The sequence below is a fragment of the Chiloscyllium punctatum genome, chromosome 4 (genome assembly GCF_047496795.1).
Source record: "Chiloscyllium punctatum isolate Juve2018m chromosome 4, sChiPun1.3, whole genome shotgun sequence".
Classification (NCBI taxonomy): domain Eukaryota; kingdom Metazoa; phylum Chordata; class Chondrichthyes; order Orectolobiformes; family Hemiscylliidae; genus Chiloscyllium; species Chiloscyllium punctatum.
The window spans coordinates 50,956,429-50,980,998 of record NC_092742.1 but is presented as its reverse complement, the minus strand read 5'-3'; the positions used below and the strand labels follow the sequence as shown (position 1 = coordinate 50,980,998).

Genomic DNA, 24,570 nt, shown 5'->3' with positions numbered 1-24,570 from the left:
ATCACATTTCTCTTCTGCACACAATGAAATACAGGTGAGCTTTATGAAACTTATCCTCAATTTCAGTAATTCAGCCCTGATATCATGATCCCTCCATATACCCATTCATTATTAAACTTCACTTAAATTCATTATTCATAATTGAGAACATTTGTACAGCTGTCACCTAAGCATATTCTTCACTACAGCAGTACGATATTTTCCACATCATAAGGTGCATCATATACTGGCTATGGTACTAGACTGGTAACACAAAGGATATTAGTTCGTACCCCATGATTGAGAAACAGTGAAACTGAATGCCTTAGTAATTTCTTGCAGCGGATATAATAATTGTAAAACTTCTGTGGATATTTTAAATACCCCAAGCCATCTTACTGTGGTGGAGAGGTTTGAGTGTTCCATTGATCTCCACTCTAGGAAGGACCACCCATGATGGTGAGATTGGAGGGCAAGAACTAGAAAAAGCACAATCTAAAACAAGTCCTCAATGATATTTCAGGAAGATGATATCTGTGTAATATCAATAGCTGCAACAGCAGATGAATGCTGCAGCATAGGGAGATCACCAGCCATTGAGATTTATTTGCCACTGGAACTACATTTACCTTCTGTCAAGGATTAATGTCTGATGTGCAATAGAATTCCCATATTAGATGATGTCCCATACAAGGCATCTACCTAGAGAAATTCAAACTTCCTATGTGTGCACAATACAAGCCCTGCAGCGATCAGCGAGAGGTGACAAGGACAGGATTGAGAGATCTAGAAATCCCTTGCTTCAGACCGACACATAGGCAGTGGAGTTTGACTCAGTCATTTCCCTCTTGGAATAGAAATAGGAGGGCATTTTGCACCTTCCTTCATAACTCAGCAGCTTTCTTCCAGATCCACTCTGTTTGCTCCACCTGGAGAAGGAGTCCTAAAAATAGTTGGTTTCACCTCCACCTTGGATGGAAAATCTCATCTATTGAGCTCACCTAGCTGTGGTCCGAAAGTCAGAGCAAAACTGAACCTCGGAATCTGGAATGTATGAATTCTCATGGAAAAGGGGCACAATATTCATTTGAATGGAGAACTTCCCTTGTTGCCCATGAACTCAGCCACTTCAATACTGATATTGCTGCCCTGCAGGAGACACGAAGAGCAGGCGAAGATCAACTGGGGGAAGATGGTGGTGGTGGTTACACCTTTTTCTGGAGAGGAAGCCCCAAGGATCAATCCAGGAATGACTGAATTGGATTCATTATCAAAAAACTGACTTTGCTCATTTAACATCAGGATCAGATGACAATATTACTACTAGTCTCTCAGAAGAGAACCTTCAAGCCTCACTTAACGGCCTTGTGGAAGCACACCAAAGAACTGGACTCAACCTCAAGAAGACTTTTACCAACCCATTTCAGGGCAAATTCCAGTCCATCCCTCCATGAAGGTCAACAGAGTAATCCTCCTAAATGTGAAGCATTTCCCTTATCTGGGGAATCACCTCACATCTAAGTTTGACATTGATGCTAATATCCAATATCACATCCAATCAATGAACACCATCTTCAGATACCCAAGGATGACAGTCTTCAAACACTGTGATATCCATCCTGATACCAAGATCCTTGTGTGTAAGGAAGTCGTCCTTCTGATTCTTTTATGTTCGATTAGATTACTTACGGTGTGGAAACAGGCCCTTCAGCCCAACAAGTCCATGCCAACCCGCTGAAGTGCAACCCACCCAAACCCCTACATTTACCCCTTCACCTAACACTACGGGCAATTTAGCATGGCCAATTCACCTGACCTGCACATCTTTGGACTGTGGGAGGAAACCGGAGCACCCGGAGGAAACCCACACAGACACGGGGAGAATGTGCAAACTCCACACAGTCAGTCGCCTGAGGCAGGAATTGAACCCAGGTCTCTGGCGCTGTGAGGCAGCAGCACTAACCACTGTGCCACCATGCTGCCCACTGTTCTAAAACTTGAATAATTTGTACACACTACCTCAATGGTCTGGGGAAGCACCATCAAGGCTTTTTGAGATAGATTCCCTGTATTAGATGGGAAGACAAGGCACACGAACATCAGCATCTTTGAAGAAGGCAACAGCAACATCAAGGCCATGATCATCCGAAAGCAAGTCTGCTGGGCCCGCCATGTGCTCTTAGGCTGCCTGAGTTCTGAGTGCCAAAGCAAATCTTCTTTGATCAGCTCAAGGAAATCACTTGACCAAGAAGAGGGGCAAGGAAGTGATTCTAAGACTCTGAAGGCTTACCTCAAGAATGCACCATTCTGAACCATCATTCAGAAGAAACAGACTTGGAGGAACCTTCTGTTTGAGCCTCCTACAATTCTTTGAGAACACCAGCTGGCAAGAGCAAGTACAGAATAGAAACTAGAGAAAGGAATTCCAATTATCTCAAGGTCAAAGACCACTTTACCTCCCAGAAACACCAGCCAAATGCGTGGTTGGAGATGCAACCCCAGAATCAGGCTAATCAGCCACACAAGGATCACTGACCAGTGACACGGAATTTCCTGGAGAATCATATTTGTTAGTGAGTTATAATGATTATAAATATCCTGCTGGTGAAGTAACGTTTTTGAGGAAGGTCTCTGACACCCCTCCCTGATCTGATCTATATATAAATATATTTCTGGATTGCATGATTAATTGTTATTGTCCTTTGCCAGTATTACCAGTATCCTTTATAAATCTCTATTGTGAGGTTGCCTTTTGTGCTGTAATGTGCAAAGTACTTTGCTATCTAGGAATTATTATACTAAAATTGCTCAACTAATTTGTAATTGGTTTCTCCTGACACATGTATGAGACAATGTGTTTCAATCTATTTTATTTGCTCCCAGTTCTGTGTTACCAGGCAACGCTTCCATAATGATTTGACTAGAACCAAATATTGGACTGGAAACCAGGGTAGTCCAAGAGAAATAATTCAAACATTTTATTAACCAGCACCTGTGGGACCAGGAGTGTGTTGGTTGATCAAATATTCCAGATAATAAAAAGGTCCACATAATCAATGTAAAAAGACATTAAGTAATAGAAACTTAGTGCAGGGTGTATATACATTGCTGTTATACTATATTTATAGCATGAATCACTTCAATAGTAATGCAACTTTGCCTTAAATAAAACTTAATAGCACGAGTCTTCTCACTTGCCCCCTTGGCTGACTACCTGGATATTGCGGTAGATTAGGATATTTAAGGAGAAATTGTTGATAATTCATGCAGACATTTAATTGAAGAAGTATATTTATACTGAATGACTGAAAGGTGATAATAATTGGACAGAGTAAACTTCATGGTATTTGAGGTACATCATTTTTGCTGGCTTATCAAGAGTGCAGATTCATAAGGTGCTGGTTAAAACGGTTTGTTGTAAACGTACTGAAATTCAGAGTTTGCCCTATTCACCTCCATTTATAATGGAGCATATGGTGGAGACTTCTCATCTAATTTCCTTTTCCTTCTCTTCCCTCTACCCTAATCTTACCTTCTAAACAAGAAATTCTTGATTTATGTTAAAAACTTCTCTAAAGCATGACAGGTGATATGAGGAACTTAGCGGAGGTAGAACTGACCCTGCATCTGCTAGTTCTTTGGCGTCATGTGCTCTTTTATAACGTTACATCTTCAAAAATTAAAAAGCATGTTCCAGCAAGGAATTCATTAGCTAAGAAAATTAGTGCATTTTAATTTAATTTGACTTTACAGACAATAGCCACACAGTATTACAATGTGAAATAGACTAAGCATTGTACAACCTCTTACACAATTGAGAAGGTTATAGATAAAGTAATGAGCAAGCAAATAGCTGTTGAGCAGTAAAGTAAAATTAGTAGTAATGGAGCTACCGTACCTGTAACATGGACTTGGGATGAGGTAGTTCCTCCCCTTGATAGATCTTTATGTATGCCTGCAGTACAATTAAACAGGAAATAGTCTGGTTCACTGGTAACTAACAGCAAGTCATAACAACTGTCATATTTTCAACATGAATGAATGAATGAATGAATTAATTACATTTTATCTGCTGGGTTAAAGGTAAAGACAAACATCAGATTGAGATGACGACTTTGTAAGTTTCTCATCAGTAACCTTGTCATGCACATACAAAGAATGAACCACATTTGATTTGCATTGTGTACTAAGATGGCAGAACCAAGCATTGGTGGTAGCTGAAGTGTTACCAATGGATTCTGAAACAAAACTGACCATAGAGTCATAGAGATGTACAGCATGGAAACAGACACTTCGGTCCAACTCGTCCATGCCGACCAGATATCCCAACCCAATCTAATCCCACCTGTCAGCACCCGACCCATATCCCTCCAAACCCTTCCTATTCATATACCTATCTAAATGCCTTTTAAATGTTGTAATTGTACCAGCCTCCACCACTTCCTCTGGCAGCTCATTCCATACATGCACCACTCTCTGTATGAAAATGTTGCCTCATAGGTCTCTTATACTTTTCCCCTCTCACCCTAAACCTATGTCCTCTAGTTCTGGACTCCTCGATCTCAGGGAAAAGACATTACCTATTTACCCTATCCACGCTCCTCATAATTTTGTAAACCTCTGTAAGGTCACCCTCAGCCTCCGACGTTCCAGGGAAAACAGCCCAACCTGTTCAGCCTCTCCCTATAGCTCAAATCCTCCAACCCTGGCAACATCCTTGTAAGTCTTTTCTGAACCCTTTCAAGTTTCACAACATCTTCCTGATAGGAAGGAGACCAGAATTGCACGCAATATTCCAACAGTGGCCTAACCAATGTCCTGTACAGCCGCAACATGACCTCCCAACTCCTGTACTCAATACTCTGACCAATAAAGGAAAGCATACCAAATGACTTCTTCACTATCCTATCTACCTGCAACTCCACTTTCAAGGAGCTATGAAGCTACACACCCAAGGTCTCTTTGTTCAGCAACACTCCCCAACTTCTCTGCCCATTGGCCCATCTGGTCAAGATCCTGTTGTAATCTGAGGTAACCCTCTTCGCTGTCCACTATGGGCGGCATGGTGGCACAGTGGTTAGCACTGCTGCCTCACAGCGCCAGAGACCCGGGTTCAATTCCCGCCTCAGGTGACTGACTGTGTGGAGTTTGCACATTCTCCCCGTGTTTGCGTGGGTTTCCTCCGGGTGCTCCGGTTTCCTCGCACAATACAAAGATGTGCAGGTCAGGTGAACTGGCCATGCTAAATTGCCCGTAGTGTTAGGTAAGGGGTAGATGCAGGGGTATGGGTGGGTTGCGCTTCGGTGGGGCGGTGTGGACTTGTTGGGCCGAAGGGCCTGTTTCCACACCGTAAGTAATCTAATCTAATCTACACCTCCAACTTTGGTGTCATCTGCAAACTTACTAACTGTACCTCTTATGCTCGCATCCAAATCATTTATGTAAATGACAAAAAGTAGAGGACTCAGCACCGATCCTTGTGGCACTCCACTGGTCACAGGCCTCCAGTCTGAAAAACAACCCTACACTACCACCCCGTGTCTTCTACCTTTGAGCCAGTTCTGTATCCGAATGGCTAGTTCTCCCTGTATTCTGTGATATCGAACCTTGCTAATCAGTCTCCTGTGAGGAACCTTGTCGAACACCTTACTGAAGTCCATATAGATCACATCTACCACTCTGCCCTCATCAATCCTCATTGTTACTTCAAAAAACTCAATCAAGTTTGTGAGACATGATTTCCCATGCACAAAGCCATGTTGACTATCCCCAATCAGTCCTTGCCTTTCCGATTACATGTATATCCTGTCCCACAGGATTCTCTCCAACAACCTGACCACCACCAATGTCAGGCTCGCTAGTCTGTTGTTCCCTGGCTTGTCCTTACTACCTTTCTTAAACAGTGGCACCACGTCAGCCAACTCCAGTCTTCCGGCACCTCACCTGTGACTATCGATGATACAAATATCTCAGCAAGAGGCCCAGCAATCACCTCTCTAGCTTCCCACAGAGTTCTAGGGTACAAATGATCAGGTCCTGGGGATTTATCCACTTTTATGTGTTTCAAAGCATCCAGCACTTCCTCCTCTGTCATATGGACGTTTTGCAAGATGTCACCATCTATTTCCCTACAGTCTACATCTTCCATATTCTTTTCCACAGAAAATATTGATGCAAATTACTCATTTAGTATCTCCCCCATTTTCTGCGGCTCCACACAAAGGCTGCCTTGCTGATCTTTGAGGGGCCCTATTCTCTCCCTAGTTACCCTTTTATCCTTAACATATTTGTAAAAACTCTTTGGATTCTCCTTAATTCTATTTGCCAAAGCTATCTCATGTCCCCATTTTGTCCTCCAGATTTCCCTCTTAAGTATACTCCTACTTCTTTTATACTCTTCTGAGGATTCACTCGATCCATCTTATCTATACCTGACATATGCTTCCTTCTTTTTCTAAACCAAACCTTCAATTTCTTTAGTCACCCAGCATTCCCTATACCTACCAGCCTTACCTTTCACCCTGACAGGAATATACTTTCTCTGGACTCTTGTTATCTCATTTCTGAAGGCTTCCCATTTTCTAGCCATCCCTTTACCTGTGAACATCTGCCCCCAATCAGCTTTCAAAAGTTCTTGCCTAATACCATCAAAATTGGCCTTTCTCCAATTTAGAACTTCAACTTTTAGATCTGGTCTATCCTTTTCCGTCACTATTTTAAATCTAATAAAATTATGGTCACTGGCCCCAAAGTGCTCACCCACTGACACCTCAATCACCTGCCCTGCCTTATTTGCACCTTCTGTAGTAGGTACATCCACATACTGAATCAGAAAATTGTCTTGTACACACTTAACAAATTCCTCTCCATCTAAACCGTCAACCCTATGGCAGTCCCAGTCTATGTCTGGAAATTTAAAATCTCTTATCATAACCACCCTGTTTTTCTTTCAGATAGCGGAGATCTCCTTGCAAGTATGTTTCTCAATTTCCCTCTGGCTACTAGGAGGTCTATAATACAATCCCAATAAGGTTATCATCCCTTTCTTATTTCTCAATTCCACCCAAATAACTTCCCTGTATGTATTTCCGGGAATATCCTCCTTCAGCACAGCTGTAATGCTATCCCTTATCAAAAATGCCACCCCATCCCACCCCCTCTCCTGTCTTGCCTCCCTTTCTGTCCTTCCTATAGCATTTATATCCTGGAACATTAAGCTGCCAGTCCTGTCCATCCCTGAGCCATGTTTCTGTAATTGCTATGATATCCCAGTCCCATGTTCCTAACCATGCCCTGAGTTCATCTGCCTTCCCTGTTAGGCCCCTTGCATTGAAATAAATGTAGTTTAATTTATTAGTCCTACCTTGTCCCTGACTGTTTGACTCGTTTCTGTTCTCAACTGTACCAGTCTCAGATTGATCTCTTTCCTCACTATCTCCCTGGGTCCCACCCCCCACCTTACTAGTTTAAATCCTCCCGAGCAGCTCTAGCAAATCTCCCTGCCAGTATATTCATCCCCTTCCAATTTAGGTGCAATCCGTCCTTCTTGTACAGGTCACTTCTAACCCAAAAGAGATTCCAATGATCCAATAATGTGAATCCTTCTCCCATACACCAGCTCCTTAGCTCTATTCTGCTCTATTCTCATATTCCTGCCCTCACTAGCTCGTAGCACTGGGAGTAATCCAGATATTACTACTCTCGAGGACCTCCTTTTTAAATTTCTGCCTAGCTCTCTGTAATCTCCCTTCAGAATCTCAGCCTTTTCTTTTCCTATGTCATTGGTTCCAACGTGGACAATGACCTCTTGCTGGCCCCTCTCCCCTTTTAGAATATTCTGCACCCTCTCTGAGGCATCCTTGATCCTGGTACCAGGGAAGCAACACGCCATTCTACTTCTTTGCTGCTGGCCACAGAAACGTCTGTCTGTACCTTGGACTACAGAATCCCCTAACATAACTGATCTCTTGGAACCCGACGTACCCCTCGTTGCATTAGAGCCAGTCTCAATACCGGAAACTTGGTTGTTTGTGCTTCGCTCCCCTGAGAATCCATCACCCCCTACATTTTCCAAAACAGCATACCTGTTTGAAATGGGTATATCCACAAAATACTCCTGCACTAGCTGCCTACCTCTCTTACCTTTCCTGGAGTTAACCCATCTATGTGACTCTATCTGAGACTTTCCCCCCTTCCTATAACTGCCATTCTTCACATACTGTTGCTGTTGCAAATTCCTCATCACTTCTAATCAATCTCTCCAATCAATCCATTTGATCTGATAAGATTCGCAGCCAACAGCATTTATGGCAGATATAATCTGCAGTAATCCTTAAACACACTTTAAAATCCCCATTCTGACAAGAAGTACATATCACTCTATTAAAAGACATTTTTGCTCCCTCACAATCTATAGACCCAGAAAATAACACAATCTTATTCCTCTACAAACACTGCCCCATGTTAAATTAATAGTTATGGCTTATATTTTAAGTTTAATCAAGAGACATATCTCCAAAAACATGTAATCAAGAACGAACCTACTCTACTCACTATTGCAGATTCTCTGTAGGCCACACTTAAAACAACGATTAACTTACAAGATTCTTATCTTAAGCAATAATCAGAGGCCTCTGCCAGATGGACATGTTTGAATGTTGGTTAGATTTGGGCACGTAATGCTCAGTCATGACAACTTAGTGCAACGTCTAGCACCAGTCAATAAAAAGTGAAGACCCACAGTGAATAATGGTTGTTTAGACATGTATTGGAAAGTGTCCAATACCTATGACTATGGACCAGTAAGGAATAAGTAGAAAGATGAAAACTAGAAAAAATAGATAGTTAACTGTTACCCTGGGAGATGACAACTAAATTCAATATTCAAATAGTTTCATTTATTATTGTTACAGAAACCTACTCACTGATCAAACTCTTTGTCAGCAAGATCCTTTACTAATTAAAATTTATTACAATTATTGGTCAGAGTTTTATTTATTTGCCACAGAAGTGCTCTAATGCACACCTCAATAACTTTTTTCTTAAGATCAGAGCTCTACGGCCTCTTTATTGATCAGTTCTCAACCTGTCAATTCTAATTTTTCAAATATTTTTTAGGTTCAGCCATGCCCTGGTGGATGAAATATTTTCTCTAGATTGTACTTTTGAGGCAGTCACTCGGAAAAGTCCGCAGCATTCTACTTCACTGCACTCCAAATCTCTACTCGTATCCATCATCCCTCCTCCCCCCAAGCTCTGAGATCACAAACTACCAATATAGAGTAAGAACATTGTACTTTGGTTCAATCCCAGTGCAAGTAAAACAACATTTTTCCTGGCAAGTTTCTGTAAATGTTTGTACATAGCATGCAAATGACAATTGTATGCATAACAAAAAAAGTGTGTTCTCTGGGGTGGACGTTGTCTACAAAGGAAAGAAAAAAATTAACATGTGATCACTAAACTTATGAAAATGGGCTATATTAATAACATACCAAGTTACGACAAAAATCGTCACTTATAACATTACCTTAAAATACTCCACAAGCCCTCGACCTGTTATTTTATTCCCATTGATTTCTTTCAGCTCAAGGTTCTCAGGACACAGTAGCCAAGAAACCAGCACCTTCAGGTGTTTTATAAACTCCTCATCTATTTCTAAGCAAAAATACACATACATTCTTTGAGTTTGTCCGAAATCATGTATCTTTATGCAATAACAAATTACTTGTCTACAAATAAATAAATGAATGATTAGAAGCCTGTAGTTTTAGATATTAAATACATCAGTGAAGACATTTTTGAAATGGATCTGAAGTAAATGAGCAATGAGTAATGAATGAATACCTTTTAGCCGTCCATCAAAATTGGGATTGGTAGCCACTTTCAAACCAGGGTGTGGCATCAGGAAGCAGGCAATATTTGTAAAACAAGAATAAATGTGTTTCCGGACATTCTGTAGTTCTTCATGCTGATTTTCTGAAATCTGGAATAAAGTTTGTATGGGCAAAAGAAATCAAATGTGAAAGGTAAGTAAAATTTGCTCAGTTATCTGGAATTAGCTCAAGTTTTAGGTCCTTGCTTTTAATTCACTGAACAGTAAAATGAAAGAAACAGTTTCTGTCAGTGTTTGAAACGTAGATCCCTTTAAGGGTAAAGCAGAACAATTCCAGAGGTGATTGAGAGCAGGACGCCCAGGTTCAAGTCTCATGTGTTCCAAAAATGTGTAATAACAGCTCTGAACAGGTTGATTTACAGAAAAAGAGCTGAATTTGAAGAGTTCCTCTGCTATACTGGAGTGTCCATTCCTCAGGGCCAGGAGGCTTGGGTTCAATTCCTACCTGCTCCAAAGGTAGGCCATAACATCTCTTCGTTGAAAAAGCTGCCACCAACTCAAGTTTGACATATTGCCCTCTCTCTCTTCCCATCTCCCCTATATTTGTTATTATTTCACTGCCACTGGTGGTCAGTGCTTATTATTTCTTTAGTGAGTAACACAGGTGATTTGGTGGAGGTCTAAGTTAAAATAAAAAAGGAGTTGGGTTCTGGAGGTGCTCTTGTTGTAAGGTGCTATCTCCCCCTCCATCACTTTGATCTAATCCTTCCCTTGTTCTTCATTTTTGTTTTAGTTGCACTGCCCCAGGTGACTTGTTAATTGTTATTTTTTAGTTGTTTAATTAAGTGATTTGGTGATGGGTCATCAAAAAAAAACCAATTCTTCCTTATGATGGAGTTGTCTTCTGGAGTGGAAAAGGTGAAAACTGATATTAGTGCAAAGCTGAACTATAGACTAACAACAAAATCCTTGTAAACCTTTTGAAGTGTTTACTGCCTAATACAGAATACAGATATCAGTTTAACAGTTTCAACTGAGAGGAAAAATACAAACAAATCTGTACCCACGTGGGTACAAGATAAGAAATAGCAGATCTACTGCTTCATTTGTGTCTGTTTTTTCTCTTACTTCCTTTGTTCTGTTTCTTTTGAATTCTATGCCTTTGCATTTTCTTTTGGTCATGACATTAAGTTGTCTATTCTCCGGTGGTGAGTGACCTGCTGAGTGTTATTAGTAGTTTCTGTTTTGGTTTCCAATCTTCCAGTATCTGATAGACTGCTTGAAGTAAATGATTCTCACTTCAAGGTTGTAAGTTTGCCTAGAAAAGTTCACTTTGATTTATCACATTGCATCGGTTGACTCCGTTAGGCTGCAAGTTAATCAACTAAAATATCATCCACTACACTGTTCTTACATCTCTCATCATGGAATTTACCATAAAATACATATAGCAGTCAGGAACCCTGTTAGGAAGGGCATTTGGCATTGTTGGTCTATCTACAGCACATGGACTAGTTTAAGAAAGCAGCTCACCACCACTTTCTCAAGGGCTACAAGCGATAGACAATAAATGCTGGCTAGCAACAATATCCAATGAGAGAATGAAATAAAAATCTGCCTGGTCCGTTAGCATCCTTTAGAAATAGGAAAGATACTATCCTCACTTGATCTGGCAAGGTAATTGAGTTTAAGGACAGAAGCAACATTTGACATTGTAGTTTTGATTCATTTATTTTTACTCAGTGGAAACACTACTCCAATTACTATCAGGTTATTTTTAATTGTCTAAATTATAGTTCATTAGACGCCACAAACCTTAAGGCGTTTCTCTAGGAATTTGAAGCCTCCGTCAAGACCGTAGTTGAATTCATATGGAAAACTCCAATCACGGACTAGAAATATAAGTGACTGCATATTAAAAAGAAAATAATCTTTAGTTCAAGAATTGTTTTTCAGGGTTATTGTGTTACAATCTATTTTGTTTTAATTTTAAAGCATTTTCAGAAGTTCAAAAGACAGTTATTGTATAAGTTCAATTTACAACTTGATTTAATTATATTTATTATTCAACAAATAAATAGACACCATACTAGTGTATACACATCAACATACAGGTCCCCAGGTTACAAACAAGTTCCGTTTTTAAGTCAGTTTGTAAGTCAAATTTGTATGTAAGTTGGAACAGTTACATATGATGCACATCTAGCATCAATTGGTCAAATGTTTGTCTTAGTATAGATATAAAAAACATTAAAGAAACATTTCTTAGACTGTTTAGATAGAAAGGAAAACATAATAATTAAAGGTTTACACTCACTCACATTCCAAACAATGTCTAGTATACCAGAAGGGGCCTTAATTAATAATTAAGATAATTTTATTAATTGGATAATTGGCCTGGTGTTGGAGAGGATGAGCCTGGTGCTGGAGAATCAGGGATAGATACTGCTACTGGAGAGTCAGGGTCTGCTTCTGTTGCTGGAGAGTGGGGGTTTACTTCTGAAGTCAATTTCTTAAAAGTAAACATCAAGGGTGGATTGAGCAGAGCTTTTCTTTTTCTCATTATAAATGGCCTTGAAGCAGCTCAGGTCATCGGGAACTATCTTGTAAACTTTGGTGAACCTCTCTGCATTAGGATCTTGCTCCTCTAACTTTGCCATGACTATTTCAATGAGACAAAAGGCTTCAACTAACTCCTTCGTCAAAAACTTCTTGGGTTCTGGGGTTTCTAGGACCTGGTCTTCTTTCTCAAATACTATCACCTGCTACTCCAGCTCCATAAGGTCCTTATTGGTCAGTTCTTTGGAATGGGATTCAAGCAAGTCTAAGACATCATCTTCATTGATGTCTAACTGCAGCTGATTATTACCAATATCAACCACAGCTTGCCTGGCTTCAGCGATGTCCTCACCTGTAAACGTTTAAAACCATCGGCGAACTGGGGACACAATTTGTTCCAGACTTTCATCTTGGTTTTCTTCATTTCCTCCCCAGAGTCTGCAAAGTTTTTGATGCCATCGTGAGTGTTATAATTCCTCCAGAACTCCTTTAAAGTCATTGCATCATCTTGGGTAGCCCTGACTGCTTGTGAGAAGGTCCGGTGTAAATAATAAGCCTTAGAGGAGGCTATGATTCCCTGATCCATTGGATGTAGTAGTGATGTGGTGTTGGATGGCAAAAGGATGACCTTTACATTTGGGTGAAAGCCATCTAAAATGCTTGGATGTCCGGGGGTGCTGTCAGGCACAAGGAGAATTTTGAATCTTCTTGGCCAAGTAATAGCATTCAGCAGCAGGAACATAAAAATTCAGGAACCAATCTTCGAAGCGAGCTTCCATCACCCAAGCCTTTTTGTTTGCCTTCCAAATAACCAGAAGAGATGCCTTGATGTTTCAGCTAGGTGACCTCGGATTCAAGGAGTGATACACAAGCATAGGCTTAAGCTTGAAATCCCCAGGATGTGTTACCACCAAGCAATAACGTTAGCCTATCCTTGGATATCTTATGCCCTGAAGCAGTTTTTTTCCCTGTTTTGAAATGTACGTCCTTTCAAGCATTTTCTTCCAAACAAAAAGCCAGTCTCGTATACATTAAATATATGCTCAGGCACATAACCTCCCTCCTCAATAATTTTTTTTCAACATTCCAGGAAACTCTCTCACAGCACTTACATCAGCACTTGCTGCTTGACCTTGCACCTTAATATTGTGTAAATTTACCCTTCCTTTGAAACAGTTGAACCAACCCCTACTCGTAATAAATTCTTCACCACAAGCACCTTCACTTGCTGCACGTGCAGCTTTTAAGTCATTGAAAAGGCTTTGAGCATTTTCTTGCACTAAGCCAAGACTAATAGGAATATTACGCTAATTTTGATTCTTTAAATTACCAATAGTCTTTCCATTTCAATAATAGAACAACTGCGTTGCTTAATGGTATTTGTCGCTTTAATTGGGAGAGCTTTTTACATGCTCCATTACTCTCCCCTTGCGCTTTATAACTGTCTCAATCATTGATGGACTGTAGCCTAACACTCTTCCAATTTTTGTTGGCATTTCACCTCTCTCTGATCACTTTATTATCTCCAATTTTGTTTCAATCATGATTGTTTTCCTTTACTTGGATGCATCACCATCAACTGTATCAGATTTACAATTTGAAGCCATGATTACGACGGCATGGCATTGTTCTCCCTCGGGCCGATGAACTGCTGAAAACATGCAGCGTTTTGAGTGCCGCGCAAAGTAGTCCTCCCGTTCATTAGTCCGAACCATTGCATGTAACTCGAATTTTTAAAGTAATAGGCTTTATGGAAGCCAGTTCATAAGTCAGGTGTTCATAACCCAGGGACTCCCTCTATTTCATTTCAGCAATATTTAATCAATTGTACACTTCTGCTTTAAAATCAATATATTTATAACAGTAAAGATTTTGCTATGTAGCCAGTATAGTAGAAGCCGGTTTCATGTATTTGATTTCCAGCACAGCCTCATGGCTATGTCCTTCCCAATGATATGAAACAGAGGAAACAGCAAATCCTGTCGGACCACTCTTACACATTCTAATGGGTTGGTACAAAATCAATGTCAGGAAAATCCCAGCACTGAAATAAAAGGCAAGATGTGTAGACAATGAATTTTTTCTTTTTAAAAGACATTAATAATTAGTAATATTAATTTTAATTGCAGAAACTGATCTTTTGTAATTCTGGCAAGTTTAAGCATTAACTTTTTCTCACCTGGAATGGTTTCTGAAACGTTTCTTCCATAGCTAGACGTCCATATTCAGTGAAGAGCTGAAGGAGATTAAACACCAACACTGAGATGAACAGATTACCCTCACTAAGTTGTTGCTATTACTTATAGACTTTCATTGGTTATTCAATTACCTGTAGATGCTGAAGATCATCCTCTTGAATATTTTGTGACAAGTTATATACCTGGACAAAATGAAATAAGAGTCATTACAGTTCTGAAAAGTAATACACTTATTGTTTTACTGTGGTAAGGATTTTAAAATGATTTTAACCTCAGTTTTAAAGTATCAGTGAGATTCAATAAAATGAACAGTGACTGGTTGTTAGCTTGAGATAATTGGATGACTTTAAGCATACTATGTGAATTATAATTATCTGGTGTTAATGAGAATATAAAATGAATTGGCCCTAAAATTAGACAAAACTTGATACGACTCTATTGACTTCCACAGTTGAAGCAGTGAGAGGGACTGCTTTTGACATCAAGGGAGCCTTTCACCCTCTCTTATTAAGGAACCATAGTAAAAGTGATGACAATACAAATTGGTGGGAGCTTTCTGGTGGTTGGTCGTAGCGAACACAAAGGAAGATGGTCATGGTTGGCGCAGCCCCACAGCATTGCTGCAGAGATCCCCCAGGGTACTGTCCTAGCCCCAATCATCTTCAGGTGCTTCATCAATGATATTTTCACTATCATAAGGTGAGGATTGGAGTGCTTAATGCATGTTCAGTACTGTTTGTGACTCCTCATATATTAACATATTCCAAAGAGTTATATTGAACTCAGAATATTGACTTGCAGATGCTGCCAGATCTGCTGAGATTCTCCAACAGGTCTTGTGTCCGCATATGTTGTTTTTATATTACTTATGCTACTTAAGTGGTCCATGCCTGCATGACCTGGATAACTTTCATGTTTAATCAATATTTGGCAAGTAGCATTTATACCAGACAGGTACCAGGGAAAGACCATCTCCAACAAGAGAGAATCTAAATCTTCCTTTGGCTTTACCAAATTCCCCCACTGGGATTAGCTTTGGTCAAAAACTTAACTGGTGCATATAAATAGTTTGGTTATAAGAGCAGAGCAGAGCCTTGGAATTCTAAGGTGAGGAACTCATCACCTGACTCCCTAATGCCTGTTCACCTGCAAATTACAAACAGGGAATGTATTAGAATGCTGCCCACTTGTCTGGATGAGTGGAGCTCCAATTACACTAAGGTAACTGAACGCCATTCAAGATAAAATAGCCTTCTTGACTGGCACCACAATTAACATCTTTATCATCCACTCCCTCCATCAACTTAAACATTCATTCATCCTACTGGCAGTGCAGAGAGCCAGCAGTGTGTACAATCTACAATGTGCTTTGCAAACACTTATGAAACCTCAGATAGCACCTTCCAAACATTTGATCTCTACTACCTAGTAGGACAAGGGTAACAGACAAGGAATTTCCGTAAAAGCGATGTCCCAACCTGACCTGGAACTAAACTAACATTCCTTTGTTGGCAGTAGGTTGGAGTCCTGGATTTCCTTCCCTAACACCAATGTGGCTATAACGATACCATAGAACACACAACAAGACTGCAATATAGCTCAATGCCACCTTCTCAAGATTGTCAGTCAGCAAAGATATTCAGCTGCATAGGTTGTCTGTTTATCAGCAAACATCATATGCCAAGATACATTAGTGAGATAGTCTTGTGCCGAGGAACAGTTTGAGTGTCATGAATTAGGAACTGTGTGCTTACATTAATTTATTAAATATTTCCTCTTCAAGAGCTATTTATATTTTGTAATATTCACTAATTTCATAAAGCACAGTTGTTCAGACCAAAAGTACAATAATGAAATTTAGCTTGCACTTACAAGGATATAAAAAAGGTTTATTTTGGTTTACAAAACACTTCATACCTTCCAAATATCAAAGTGACTGGTAATAAGTATATATCTGGGTTCACAATTAGAGTTCTACAGATCCCCAAGAATCCATGAAAATTTCAAAGGATCCATCAATCCCTTAGAATGACTGAAATAATGCACTCAGCCTTTCAACACTCCTGAGCCAAATGAAATGTTCAACATTAAAACAAAACTGCCAACAATAATTTAATACATCTTTCACTGTATAGAGCCAATAATATAAATTTTTATTTTGTAGCTGTGTGACGTTTGATTCATTACCATTCTATCACAACATCTTTTCTCAGCCCATCCACCTTATTTCTGGATGCCACCGTGAACTATTCTTGAAGTATTAGAATGTGCTGAGATAGTAATTTGAAGAGAGGGAAAGCTCTGGGAATTAGACAGTGAGCAGCCAAATGGAGGTGGGAATTGGAAGGGTTGGCTTTTGCAAGTACTGGATCTATGGCCCAATATGTGAGTCCCCAGTCCATGGTCAAACAAGAGGAAAGGACACACTGACACTGTCTACCTGTCTGTCAGTGACAATGGCATTTAAGTAGCTACATGAGACAGGAGGCTTGCAAATCTGGTGATGCTGCCAAGATCTTCTCAGACAGGATCCCCTGGTGAGCTCAAGGTGTGGCAGTGGCCTCCAAGCAGCATATACATTTTAAGGCCATACGTTTTCTGTCACCAAAGTTTAATGTAGTTAACACAACTATCTTGTTTTATTTGGAATTTTACATGTTTAATGCTTGGAAGGATTTGACCACCTCTGTTCTGAGGAGGACTGAATTAATTTTCTTGTAGCTGTTTATTTAAGTTCCAGTCTGCTCCCTGAAAATGTGTGGAAAATTAACTTAGTTAAAGGAACACAGTGATTTTCACAGATATGGCAATAAATCCAATGAACAGAAGTATGATGCTACAAGATGTTCTCACAATTATGTCAACATTGATGCTGTTGCTGGTTTCTTGTTACTTTTCTCAGTTTTTGAGACCATTTCAAAAAGATCACGACTCAAAATTTCAGAAGCAAATTCTCCTACCTGCATTGAACTTATCATGGTGCTAAGTGCAAATACTGTAGCAGAATCTCTAAGAGTTGACTGACTGTCAAATGTCCCTTGCGTGTCCATCAACAGTACTGCAACCTGCAAATGAAATGTATTTTGTTCATAACCTTTCAAAAGCAGGCAAATGACAATATTACATTATTACCTATAGCACGGTGAAGAAAAAGGAAAAGATCTCAAATGATGATTCAACTAGTCCCTCTGATTAGAAAAGGTAAATGGTAAATATAACGGTTACACTTCAAAGAAACTGACATTAATTATGAATATATCATCCCTAACAATTAATTATGTCTGTGTTTATATAGAATATACTTTGCATCCCATTACTTACTTTTCAAAAACCAAAAACAATGCAATTACAAATTACTCTATTGTATATTGATTGCTCTGGACATTTACAGCAGGATGTTGAAGAGTGTGGTGCTGGAAAAACACAGGTCAGGCAGCATGTGAGGAGCACAGGAGAATCAACATTTCAAGCATAAGCCCTTCATCATTCCTGATGAAGGGCTTATGTTTGAGATGTCAATACTCCTGCTCTTTGGATGCTGCCTGACTGGCTGTGCTTTTCTAGCACCACACTCTTCGATCTGATCTCCAGCATCTGCAATCCTCACTTTCTCCTAATTGATGGTCAGTGTATGAAAATGACATTTACTCAAAACTCTAAATTAGAACTCTTCTATTCCACTCAACATATGAAGCTATCTTTCCAGGTCATTATCAGCCAAGCATCTCCAACCATTTTTGTTTTAATTTATGTCTAATTTTTCACTGTTCACAGCTTATATTCTCTATAAAGTTGAAATTTAATGATCTATAAACAAGCTTAGAAGTCACACTCCAACAGGTTTATTTAAAATCACAAGTTTTAGGAGTGCTGCTCCTTTGTCAGGTGAAAAGATGCTCTTGAATCAGACTTTTTTCAAGTAAGTGAAGCATTACTTTATCAGTGAGGCAAGGTGATTTGAAAATGAATACACTTTTAAAAGCCAACACACAAACTGATACTATAGAGGGATGGGAACAAAGCTTGTGTGCAGCTTAGAGACCAGTAGAGAGTGGGTTAAAAGATTTGCTTCTTTGCTGTAAATTCAATGTAACTCGTCATCTTGGTTTTACGCTCTCACCTTTTCTCCATTAGGCTTGTCTACCAGAAACACTTCACTCCATATCTGAATCCCAGTAGTTTCACGCTCTGAACCTCCACGCCAAGAGAAACCAGTCAAGGGCTCATCATCGTGACCTAACCAAGTATTGTGATCCTAAATAAAAGAAGTAAATAATTTAAAGAATTTGATGTAACATATACATAAAAATACCATGTAACATTTTGTATTCTTGACAATGTTAAGAAAATTTTAGTCAATGCAGATGACTCTTTAATTTGACAATATTGCAGAATCACAGATAGTTCCAGTGCACAAGTAGCCATTTAGCCCAGCATGCCTGCAAAGGGTCTTCAAATGAGCAGCATTACCTAATGCCAATCTTCTGCTTTCTCCCCGTACACTTGTACAAGATATTGCACAAGTAATCATCCAATGCCCTCCCGAATCTTAACTTGAATCTGCTCCCACCAAACATCTATGTAATGCATTCCATACCCTAACTACTCACTGTATGAAAAGGGTTTTCTTCACAATGCCCTTGCTTCTCTTGTACATCAATTTAAACCTATGCTCTCATTCTTGGTCCTCTTGCGATCAAGAATAATGAGATAAAAAGGCTGAGCAGCTGGATATAAAGGGTGAAGGGAGTTTAAGATTAAGTAATGCAAAACCAAGAGGCTCAAGTCCCAACCGCTCCAGGGTATTTTATGACATCTATGAACAGGGTTGATTAAAAATATTTAAGACTCTGTAATTAATAAATGCTATCTGCAAAGAGTTTTGTTTTCTGTCTTACAGGCTGACTAAGATGCAAAATGACAATGATAGCAGAGAATGGTTATCTAAAGGTAAAGACCTGAAGCCAACAGATTGTATTTGGAGTTACTTTGGAGAAGAATTGCTAAAACCAAGTGCAATGTGTCACAATATGACTTCCTATTAATGTTTTATGAGGCTGAACTTGGAGTGGATATGTGGACACAGGTTACATCTTTATTTTAAAAAGGTACAGCCCAGTCACTGTCATAACATACTGGAGCAAGATCAGGTATAAAGCACTCAGAGCTAAAGACACAACAATTAAATACTGAGAAAGGTTTGGAAATTCTACTAAAATTAATGGATGAAGTTAATAACATGACCTCTGAAATATATATGAGGCATGGTCAGACTCTGATAAATTTAGAAAACAGAATATTCTATCGAAGATCATAATACATATATTTTTGTATATGTATATATAAATTCTACTTGGAGATAATACTCAATGCTTATGAGCTTATGCCTGAAGCTTAGCAATTAAAATTTGGGACAAGAAAGAAACTTAATCAGACATTTATGGAATTTGCAAGGAAGAAAGAAAATACTTTGGGGTTAGTAGTTTACATCACTTAAATTACAGAAAAAAACTGACAAAGCAAGGTAAATAATTATTATGAAAGAATTTAAAAATAGCATTCCTGTAAATTTAAAGACTTCTTTAGACGTTTGTCATGTGTTTAAGATCAGAGAAGCAGTAGTTCTGGCAGATACCGAGGATAACTCCGATGGACAACTTACAGATAGTAGAAGTAGTAACATGGAAATCCATAAGAAAATTGGAAGAATAGAAAGTCTGTGAACCTAAGAAGTACCAGTTTTAGAGAACAAAGACAAGGGCACTAAAGTAATAAACCAGGAAAGTTTGAACCGAAAGAAATAAAGCAAGTAATATCTTTGCACTGAAATTGGACTTGACAAACCAAAGCCATTTTCTAGAAGCGAATATAAAACTTTTGCAGGAGTAGGAATATCTTTAGAAAGGGGCACTGGGGAAGCAAGTAAATGTTAAAACTGCAGAGGTAGTACAAAGTGAACATGTTTCCATAGAATGTACAAAGAAGGAAAATAATGCTTCAGGGTGGATGTTAATTTTTTTTAATATTAAGAAGAAGAATCAGACCATTAGAGGTTCTGATTATACCTCCTCTTTTGAGATGAAATAAAGAAACAACCTGGTAAATATATGTGATGCTTCATAAAATCCTAATGGACCGACTATGTTGTTAATTAACGTCTGTCCTTGTGTGGGCAGGACATGTGAAGAACTCATTGCAAATGGTTGGGGGCTTACATCAAATGTTTTTTGGAGAAATCCAAAGATTCCTTTGGTAATGAATGATCATCCCCAGCTTGGGAAGAGATTATAATTAGTTCCATGCTTTGAGAGCACCTGACTGCCTTGCACACAGGGAGAAAGACATTCATTGTGGCTAAAGTTTCAGATAGAAGTTGGTGAGTTTTATGGTGTAATTATAACACTATGAGAAATAAATGTTTATCCAGGGGACATGCTACATACAGTCATAGTCGTAGAGATATAAAGCATGGAAACAGATCAGTCCAACTCATTCATGCCGACTAGATATCCTAAATTAATCTAGTCCCATTTGCCAGCACTTGTCCCATATCCCTCTTTGAAGAATGTTACAGGTTGCAGGGAGACTTGGATAAACTGCAGAATTGGGCTGAAAGGTGGCAAATGGAGTTCACTGCAGATAAATGTGAGGTGATGCATTTTGGGAAGAATAACAGGAAGGCAGAATACGGGGTCAATGGAAAGATTCTTGGTAGTGTGGAAATGCAGAGGGATCTTGGTGTCCATGTACATAGATCCCTGAAAGTTGCTACCCAGGTTGATAGTGCTGTTAAGAAGGCATACAGTGTGTTGGTTTTATTGGTAGAGGGATTGAGTTTTGGAGCTGTGATGTCATGCTGCAACTGTCCAAAATGCTAGTGCGGCCTCACTTGTGGAGTATTGTATGCAGTTCTGGTCGCCTCATTACAGGAAGGATGTGGAAGCATTGGAAAAGGTGCAGAGGAGATTTACCAGGATGTTGCTTGATCTGGATCGAAGGTCTTATGAGGAAAGGCTAAGGGTCTTGGGTCTGTTCTCATTGGAGAGAAGGCGACTAAGAGGGGATACAATAGAGACATACGAAATGATCAGATGATTAGATAGGGTGGACAGCAAGAATCTTTTTCCTAGGATGATGACATCTGCTTGTACGAGGGGGCATAGCTACAAATTGAGGGGTGATAGATTAAGACAGATGTCAGAGGCAGGTTCTTTATTCAGACAGTAGTAAGGGCATGGAATGCCCTGCCTGCTAATGTAGTTAATTCAGCCACATTAGGGGCATTTAAACAGTCCTTGGATAAGCATATGGATGATGATGGGATAGTTAGGGTGATGGGAAAGCGTTAACTCAAAATCACGAGAAAAATAAGGATACTGTTTCCAAAGTCATTGAGACAGTAACATTGCATAAAAAATGAAAATGGAGTTTAGTAACCATTTCCCATTACTAAAGTGAGAGTCAAAAAGAGAATAGTCAAGCAAATACAAATTTAACCACGTTGTAGAAAATAAAATCTAGCAAACACAATCCAGGCTCAATTAGGAAATTAATAAAGAGGATAAGTGGAATAATGCTGATAATAACATACAATTGTTATGGACCAGACCAAAACCCTCAAATATATTAAGTAGACAGTCTAGACTCTATTTTTCTTTTAATTTTAAAAGGTGTTGTGTTCCAGGTGCAATTTGATTGGTCAAACTATCAGGCTTCAAATAAAGCACATTTTATTTTTACACTAAGTTTAAATATAGACAAAATAAGAATAAAAGAAAAAAATTGATTTAACTGTAGATATATCAAAATGGTGAACAAAATAACATTAATAAACTACTGTTAATTAACAATTGCAATATAGTAGTATCCCATAAACTTACACTTGGCAGCAGGCAAATTCAGTAAAATAGATTGTCCCATATGCAATTCTAGCAGCAGGGAAAAAAACCTCAACTTTTATCTGTGGGAGGGGAATAAGAGCTTCTACATCCAGCTTCAAGAACCCAGCAACCGCTACTAAAGGCTAAAACTTGGAAAAAAAATCCTGGTTCTGTGAGAGCTTGACCTCACCCATTCAGATTGCATCTATTATTTCAACTTTTAAAAAAACCCAAGGCATCACAACCTGTTTACTTTATTGCCTTTGGAACAGACTGCTCTGTCACCTCCGTCTCAACCTTTCTTCATAGAAAAAAACAGGACAAAATGCATCATTACATAATTTAGTAACAAAGTTTCTGAACTATTATGCTCTACTCTCTTTGAAGTAGTTTAGGATTCATATTACTGCTGTAATGTTAACCCTGATGTTCAAGTGTGTAATTACTGTTCTATTCGCAATTGTGACACCATAGCATATAAACTGTAATCAACAAAATTGTTTGGTTTGAGTGAAACAGCATTAGATTTTGTCCAAAAGCAAACCTTTTCTCTTTGCAGCAAGTTTTGAATAGCATTTAATGAAACTGCTGTAAACACTTGTTCAAATTTTATTTGATGAAATGGTTCGTTCATATCAAATGTTTTATCGTAATTCCTTCATACAGAGATGATGTTATTGCAATGTGTTATTTACATTTAAACCAGAAACATAAGTTGTTAATACGCCAAACAACATTCCAAAGGGCTTGACAAACAGGCCGAGAACCTATTGCAGCTTTCTGCAAAAACAAATTTGTTTAGTTTGCAGTCATTGAGGTAAGGGGTAGAAAAATCAGACAGGGTCTTATTTCTGATAGTTGTCAAGTGATTCATCTATAGAATGAACATATAAATACTGGATGGGCTTGGCTGTGACACACCCATTAAAAACAGACAAAGTAATTACTGCCTAGACAAATTAAAGTTAGCTATGAACAAATGAGGTGCCACCACCCAAAGTATCATTGCTTTCAAAAAAGAAACAAACTTGGACAATGGAAAAAAAAACATACTCCTTCTCTTCTTGAGTTCTTTGAATGCAGGTTGATCCACAGCGCTGTAATTTTGATCATAGGTATGGCAATCTACTCCAACCAGAATGGTGATTGAACACAGTGCTGTTGGCACCAATCTGATCCATTCTGCCCCTCCAGCCACTGACAACCAAGGACTCCAGGTTGCTGTAGCAACATACATTTTGTGCATATGTTGTAATCTGGAGCTATGCATAGTGATGTCAGAGGTTTTCCTTTTCCTATCCTTTTATCAGCTATGCAGAAATACTATTGGTAGGTTGAGTATAAGGTACATAGTTATGTGAAAGTTTGGATTGTAATTATTTTGTGATTTACTGCTTCTGTGGGAAACTATCCAACTTAATTCATCCATACAGGATGTACTATGTGATCAATCAGCCCAAATAAACACAGTCATAAAAAGGAACACTCATTCCCAAGGAGACCAGAGGAACAAAAGGCCAGATTTTCTGACTGCATGCACATTCAACTCGAAGTTAGACCATATAGAGAAAACATCAGGACAGGAGCAGTCATTTAGATCCTCCAGCTCCTGTCCAACCTAAAACACGTTTCTTCTAATTCTTACCTTTCTAATTTTCTAATCAACTTGCTCAGAGATATTATTACACACATCTGGAGCAAGTAGGACTTGAACCCAGGTCTCCTAGCTCAGAGGACCACTGTGCCACAAAAACCCTACACTGTAATTATTTCCTTTAGGTCAGCCTCATTAGCATGCTGAACAAGTTCTCAGAACTGGAAACACCTGTGGTTAGTCATAGAGATCTACAGCACAGAAAAAAGGCCATTTGGCCCTTCGCATCTGTGCCAGTAAAGAAATATGGAAGATATAGACTGTAGGGAAATAGATGGTGACATCTTGCAAAATGTCCCGATTACAGAGGAGGAAGTGCTGGATGTTTTGAAACGGTTAAAGGTGGATAAATCCCCAGGACCTGATCAGGTGTACCCGAGAACTCTGTGGGAAGCTAGAGAAGTGAGTACTAGGCCTCTTGCTGAGATATTTGTTTCATCGATAGTCACAGGTGAGGTGCTGGAA

The 24,570-nt window shown here is 39.1% G+C and overlaps 1 protein-coding gene across 2 annotated transcripts in view; it reads right to left on the bottom strand.

Annotated features, from left to right (window-relative positions):
- The window catches only part of atl1 (atlastin GTPase 1), a 60,309-nt gene that overhangs the window by 8,911 nt on the left and 26,828 nt on the right, over positions 1–24,570 (bottom strand). For both annotated transcript variants that reach the window (XM_072568681.1, XM_072568682.1), the window contains exons 3-10: positions 18,692–18,826; positions 17,532–17,636; positions 14,703–14,753; positions 14,553–14,609; positions 11,630–11,722; positions 9,826–9,964; positions 9,509–9,636; positions 3,878–3,934 (exon numbers count right to left, since the gene is read on the bottom strand). In XM_072568681.1, the coding sequence (XP_072424782.1) occupies positions 3,878–3,934; positions 9,509–9,636; positions 9,826–9,964; positions 11,630–11,722; positions 14,553–14,609; positions 14,703–14,753; positions 17,532–17,636; positions 18,692–18,826 (765 nt within the window). The remainder of the gene's footprint in view (positions 1–3,877; positions 3,935–9,508; positions 9,637–9,825; positions 9,965–11,629; positions 11,723–14,552; positions 14,610–14,702; positions 14,754–17,531; positions 17,637–18,691; positions 18,827–24,570) is intronic.